The sequence below is a fragment of the Haplochromis burtoni genome, unplaced genomic scaffold (genome assembly GCF_018398535.1).
Source record: "Haplochromis burtoni strain Fernald_Lab_line unplaced genomic scaffold, NCSU_Asbu1 Contig_812, whole genome shotgun sequence".
Taxonomy (NCBI): Eukaryota; Metazoa; Chordata; class Actinopteri; order Cichliformes; family Cichlidae; genus Haplochromis; species Haplochromis burtoni.
In genome coordinates this window covers 147,538-154,741 of record NW_024583173.1, presented here as the reverse complement: position 1 = coordinate 154,741, position 7,204 = coordinate 147,538, and the positions used below count along the sequence as shown (strand labels likewise).

Genomic DNA, 7,204 nt, shown 5'->3' with positions numbered 1-7,204 from the left:
ACAACAACAACACCACCAACCACTACAACATCACCTCCAACCACCACAACAACAACAACACCAACCAATACAACAACAACAACACCAACCAATACAACAACAACAACACCAACCAATACAACAACAACAACACCAACCAATACAACAGCACCTCCAACCACCTCTACAACAACCCCACCAACCACTAAAACATCACCACCAACCACTACAACAGCACCTCCAACTACCAGTACAACAACACCACCAACCACTACAACAGCACGTCCGAACACCACTACAACAACATTAACCACTACAACAGCACCTCCAACCACCACTACAACACCACCACCAAGCCCTACAACAGCACCATCAACCATTACAACAGCGAAAGGTGAGTCTAATTCCCTGGAAAATTATATAGCATATGATAATACACCGAGACTTAAACAGATACCATATGGCTGAATAGATCCTATAGTGTGTTAACACCATGCTTGTTAAATAACTGTCTAACATACCACACAGAGTGAATGGGTTAAATGCAGAGAGGAATTTCCCCACGGGGATCAATAAAGTATACATTATTAGAATTTCAATTCATAATGTTTTGGTCAAATTTTTAATACATTTTACAGAGTTGGTGTGACAAGGGGAGCATCATCACAGATATTTCTTTTTTTAGTAACAGTAGCATTTCTTTTTGATTAGGGTATTTTTTTAAGACTTCCACATTATAGAAAAAAGGCATCTGTCTGAAGCAGACCAGTTTTATAACTTGAAGGCAGACTCTCCCCAATGATTTGAAATGCTAAGGACTTTAAATAACAGTCTCTTGCATGAGAAACCTTGATTTTCGCTATTATCTATTATGAGCTATTATTCACAGCCAACTGTTTTGAAAACAGTCTTTTATTTAATATAAACTGTGAATATCACAGGATGTGCACTAAGTAAAACAATTACTGTAAGCTCATCTGTCGGTTCTGTGTGCACATCTGCCATCTACTTAGTATAACTTGGTATAGCTCAGAATAGCTAATATTATATCCCGTTCTTTGTATTCTTTACGGCCAAAAAAGACACAAGGCTCAAAGTGGTCAAAACTCAAAAAATTATCTTTAATTTTACATATTACGGAATATGGAGACACAGCAGACACACAGACACGTCAGCCAAAGTCTGAAGCAAAACAGGAAGCTTAGTCATTTATATACTTCCTCTAGATGTCACACACACTTTAAGTTTTGATCAAATGTAGCTGTTGCTATTCTGTGAGTCTATTGTGCAATTGGTGTGATATGCCCATGTAGAAAGGACGGCACTGCAACGCTGGACTTGCCCTTACTCTGGGCTCCCTCTTTATTCTGGCAACTGGTACAAAGAAAACAGCACACAGTCTTCATTAACAATGTGCAAAGCAACTGCAACATTCAGTTCACCAGCTTGGGAGTTTTTTTCTTTCCAAACATAACACTTAACAAATGACTAAGATATATTTATACAACACAACATCAACAAAGTCTTTCTTTTAAAAGTTCTAGCTGAAACCAAACCTGTGATCGTATAGTAGCAATATTATTTTTCCTAACCAACAACAACAATAACATATAAAAACAGCTTTTCTATTATAAAACAATCATCATTGTTCATCATTTTTTTTCCTATACAACAGCATCAATTAAAACTTATACTTAACAGCGCCTACCTGGTACAAAGAAAACAGCACACAGTCTTCATTAACAATGTGCAAAGCAACTGCAACATTCAGTTCTGTTAAAAAGAATTAGAACAATTACAATCTCATAGAGAAGCATTAGAGCTGAGTGCAAGTCAAAAAGCACCCAACTAGCTAACGGGTATTAGCTTAGCATGCTAACTAAAAATGCTACTCGTGAATAAAGTTACTACCCATGCATCAAAATGCCTGTAACTTTCAGGATACATGCTAGTACTGCTTACAATCAAAATACATGTTGACAATTACCACTATAAGAGTGTTTTCATTAATACAATTACAAAATTGACAACAGTATCGCTCACTAGCACCTACCACCAGCTTGCTGAAGCATGTGCTGTGCAGCAATTTGGAACCTTAACAGTTGCAGTAGCTGTGTTTGTCCACCAGGTGGCTCCAACTATTCACAAAGCACATCAATTTTGAGGAAATTCATTAAGCTATTTTCTAACTCTGTTACACAAAGACTCTGCTTAGTTTCACTTTCTGGCTGCAGGTCCTAGTTTTGCAAAAGCATGTCGTTTCCCGTCAGTACTTTTAACTCAAACTCAAAGCTCTCTTATATATAAAACAATATAATCAGCAGATAAGCTTCAAAATATATATTTCAAATCTCAACACTAACTTTAGTTACCTTGGGAATTCCTTGGTTAACATGTTTGGTAATTCAGCAATAAAGCTGCATTTATATTTACTTTTGCCTGTGTGTCTGCATTTTGTGCCCTTACTTTGCCTGCGTCACACAGTACATGAAAATGGGATGCGCCTCCCTGGCCAGCCAACAACGTTGTCCTTTTCGGGTATAGTTAGCAATGAAATTAACATACACTATTCTCACTGTGAGAATTTCAGTCAGTGAATATAAATTCAACCTTATCTCACAACATAGCAAATGGAGATTCTCGACTGTGCGTTTGTGGAGATAACATGTCAAGTAGCCTCCCCTACTCACAGAATGGATATTCAGAATAACCAGACTGATATTTTGTGGGCCATCATATCCACTACATCATGTTATGAGGGGAAAAAAATGCCCCAAGCCACCAGGGCAGCAAAACAGCTAATCCCAGTTTCTCATGGAAGGACAGTCTTATGGCAGTAGCCAAATACAAGAAGCTTTTTCCCTGGATTTTGAGGGGGACTGAGAAACATGGAGAAGCACTGCTTACTTCACATGTCCAAAGAAAGCTGTTAGTTGCAGCCTACCTCAATCTATAGCTACCACACTCGTGTCAGAGGCAGACCACTTTCAGACTGCCGTAACTGAAAGTCACTATGAAGTGGCAGCTGAAGTGGTAAGGGCATTAATGTGTTTACTTCATGTTCGCTGCTTACCTAGCAGAGCTATCCAAGGACATGGCATCCAAACCTGACTGGAATCTGTAGGAAGAAATCACTGAGTTTACTGATATTTGCCTCTATGCATAGCACTGTGCCGTCCAAACCATAGGTAAATCTATGGGGATGATGGTGTTGCTATTAAACCCATCAGAGATAGATTATGTGTCTTTTTATGAGCAATATCAGTTTGCTGATCCTGATCCAGTTGCTGTAGAGTCTTCCAGTTTGAGTCTGATGGGCCAGGCTTGCCATCCGATATTGTGTGTGTGAATGTTATCTGCAGCCATCACACATTCAAAGAGAGAAAGCACTGGGGTTAACCCAGGCCTTGTCCGACATGCAGATAGCTCTTTTGATGAAAAAACATGGGCTGCACAACAGAGCATGAAGAAAACAAATCATTTACAGCAAAAGAATTATGACAAAGAAAAATAATAAACAGTTCCTGCCTCTTTAAAGAAAGGAAAACGATGTTCTAGTTGAACTGGTTAATTCATTAACTGGCTTTGCTCATATATTCCAGTCTTCATTTTCCAAATGTATCAATTTCTGTGTGCATATCACATGATTTGACCAGAAGAAAGACGTTGCAAAAAAGACTGTCACCATCTCCAGTTCATGCATATTCATTCTTGCATAGGTATTGGTATTATATTCAGAAAACATTGCAAATTATATTGATTAGACATATTTTTAATAAAGTTAAAATAGTAAAACAGCCCTCTGGCTGGACTCATACCCGTATTTGTGTGACATAAATAACAAGTGGGCTTTTTTTTCTTCTAACAACACCGAGCAGGTAAAGCTGTAAAGGTTTTCCCGCATACATCTTGGTCACTTTGTCTGTTTAACACCTGCTGCTGATTTAGAAAGCACACCTATATTAACCGGTGATACACTTCTGAGAATGGAGGGGGAAAAAGTATCTTTCTGGGGGTATTTTTTTGTGATTTGTGTGTCAACCACAGAGGACATACATAAAAAGATCCTCTCAGGAGGATAGTCACAGTTTAGTTTAGATAGCTGCCTGCTAATAATTACAAATGATGGTTTCTGTGAAAAACAAATCATTAACTTGATAGCCATCAATTGACATTCATGCCCTTGTGCACTCACTTTGCTAAAACCCAACCCAGCCTATGTGCCCAAGGTGTTTGCATCATCTGATCTATTACCTTAAAAGCATTCTCCCTGCCCCCTTTTTCTTCTTTTGAAGAAATAAACTGGTGACTATAATGCAGCCGCTGCCCCCCTCCTCCCCTCCTCCCCAACCTGGAGCTCCATTTAAAGTCACTGATCATCTCCAAGTGCTCTATGGTAAACAGAAGCAGGTCAGCTGTCTGAGGAAATCATACATATAACTGAGCAGGCAATTAAACTGTGAATATCACCAGGTAACATGGGTGTGTTTTTAAAAATCAGCAGCAGGTGTTAAAAAGTGCCTGTATGCAGATAAAGTTAAACTCCAGTTGCCATTGAGCTGCTCAGTGGTGTTAGAAAGAGAATATCAGCTAGAATTACGTCACAGAGAAACACGGAAAATAGTTCAGCCAGAGGGCTGTTTTTCTATTTTAACTTTACTTAAAATGTTTTTAATCACCATAATTTGCATTGTTATGTGAAGATGATATTAACACCAGTGCACATATGCATTTGCATGAACTGGAGATGGCAACCTTCTTTTTCTGCAAGGTCTATTTTTCTGTTGTATTACTGTTATATTGGTAACCAGGCTTACAGTACACAAGCTACTTAAGGTGTGTTGTTCTGCTAAGGTCGTTCCACTCACCAGCTAGTTAGAATTGGTGGAATGAGACAAATGTTTGTGAGGAAAACACAGGGAGGTGCATCCCATAGTGAGACGTCTCACTTATGCTACTCTGACAACTGAGGTTATGCAAGTAACATAAAGTTTTTACCAGTTTCAGCAACAGATTGAATGAGATTTTTAAAATGAAATTGTTACAAAAAATACTTTATCTTTACATTGTCCTTTTGCCAATGGCAACACATTTGTTTCTTAAAATACAAAAATATATATGGGTTTCAGCTGTAAATTAAATCAGTACTTTCAGGTTATTAATTAATCATATTGTTCTAAAAGAACCAGAAGTGTGTCACAAAGTGAGACTGAATTGCATTTAAAAAAAATGTATATTCTTTATATTATTTTATTATTGACTTCTAAATGCAATGTTTTCAAACTCTAAAGCCCTGCAAGCACTGGCACATATGAAGATGAGGATAACTACCTACGGAGTGGTCAGCAATGCAACCATCATTAAACGTATTGAAGAGGTATGCCTATAAAATTATATTATTATATTCATATAATATATTTAAAATTTGTTTTCTTTGTGGATTATTTAAACTTGCTTTTGAAACTCAAGTAAATATTTAGATGTTTAGTCTTTGTGTTTTCTCTCTTTTTAGTTTTTTAGCAACCAGATCCTGAATGGAACAGCCCACAGTCTCTCTGTGACAAATATTCAACAAGTGAGAGTTGGCCCATAAAAGCTTTGCATGGACAGAAGTCAAAAGTGACTGAATAAAGACAACAATTCAAGGATGTACTTGGTTTAACATAATGTGAAGCAGCAGTATGACTGAACTGTCAAGAGGTGTTATCAGTTCTTCAGCTCGAGAAGCAGAGGTCACTCTGACAAGCCTGGTAACCAGAAAACTGTAAAGCAAGCTTCTTGCTTATATAGACAAAGAAAAGTGAGTGAAGCATACCAAGTGCATGAATACTGTCCCTCAAATCGGGAAAATCAATTGTCTGGCAGATATTACTGGCAGAACTTGTTATTATGAGTGATTCTGTTGTACTCAAGGTCACCTTTCCAGTTCATTGGCAAGACAGAATTTGAAAGCATTCCTTTGTATTTTACTTTAAAGAATAACTAAAATTTGGAGGATGTACAACATACTGTGTGTGCAGAGAAACTCTGAGAAAGTTTCTGTCATGCAAGCCAACATTGTTGAGTGATTGTTTAAATGTCTTATTTGGCAAACTCCCTCTCTTGCCATTCAAATGTCAGGTGCATTTTAATGTTGGGAGAAAATGTTTTGTTTTGTTTTTGTTTTATAGCAATAAATCTATGCAACATATGCATGTTATATTATACTATTATTTTTGCACTAAAATTCTGTAGTGTAATGTAAACTTGTCTTTATAAGTAACCCAAAATTAGCTGTAATGCATTCCTGAGTAATGTGTTACTCTAATCATATTGCACTTTTTAGTCACATGGCAATACAATGTGTTACTGTGCTAAATTAAATAATCACATTACAGCTAATTTTGGGTTATTACTTACTTTGCAAAGGGTTTTTGGTCGTTTGCAGGGACAGATAGATAGAAAGCATCAAATATGTATTTTTCTTCCGGTGCACTGGCACTACCATCAGCTGATGTCAGTTAATGTTTGGCGTTAAATGCTCCAGCTGAGAAGTATAATGTGCAATAACAAATGTGTTACGTCCCCCCCACCATGGTGGAGGCAAAGATAGGAAGGAGACAGCAACACTGGACAACCACAATCAATCATAACCTAGTGTGACTAACAGTTTAAAACCTGCAACCAGTGTATAGGGTACCCCAGCTTACCTGTCCAGCCTCCCACCACACACAATACAAAGAAGCCTGTTCGCAAATGTTTGTCATAAAGCAGCAGCCAGCAGCTGGCCAGGGAGCTGCTCATTTGTAGTGATCCTCAGAGAGTGATTGGCCAACTGTGCCCAGACCAGCCAATAGAAACATGCCAATCAACTTTGAACTGGCCAATAGGTGGAGACTTGACACCTTAAAGATAAAAAGAACACCAAAAGTAAAGCCACATCTCTTGGCACGTAACACCCCCACCCTTTAAGAACTAAACTCAGGGTTTGGTGACATCTCTAAACGGCACGGGAGACAGCGTCTGCTACAATGTTTTCTGACCCTTTATTGTGATGGATATTGAGGGGATAATTCTGAATAATCAGTGACCAACGCATAAGCCGCTGGTTGCGATTATACATTCTAGAGAGGAAAACTAAAGGGTTTTGATCTGTGAATACTTGAACTGAACTCTGACATGACTCTATATAAACTTCAAAATGTTGCAAGGCCCACAACAAAGCAAGGGTCTCCTTTTCAATGGT

The 7,204-nt window shown here is 38.0% G+C and overlaps 1 protein-coding gene across 1 annotated transcript; it reads left to right on the top strand.

The window, feature by feature from the left end:
• Positions 1–148: 148 nt before the first annotated feature.
• LOC121812776 (integumentary mucin C.1-like) lies at positions 149–6,169 on the top strand (the record flags this gene model as incomplete). The annotated part of the gene is made up of 3 exons (XM_042215748.1): positions 149–373; positions 5,271–5,356; positions 5,492–6,169. Coding segments are annotated over 3 exons (392 nt in total), but the record flags the coding sequence as incomplete, so codon positions are not given.
• Between the last annotated feature and the right edge of the window lie 1,035 nt (positions 6,170–7,204).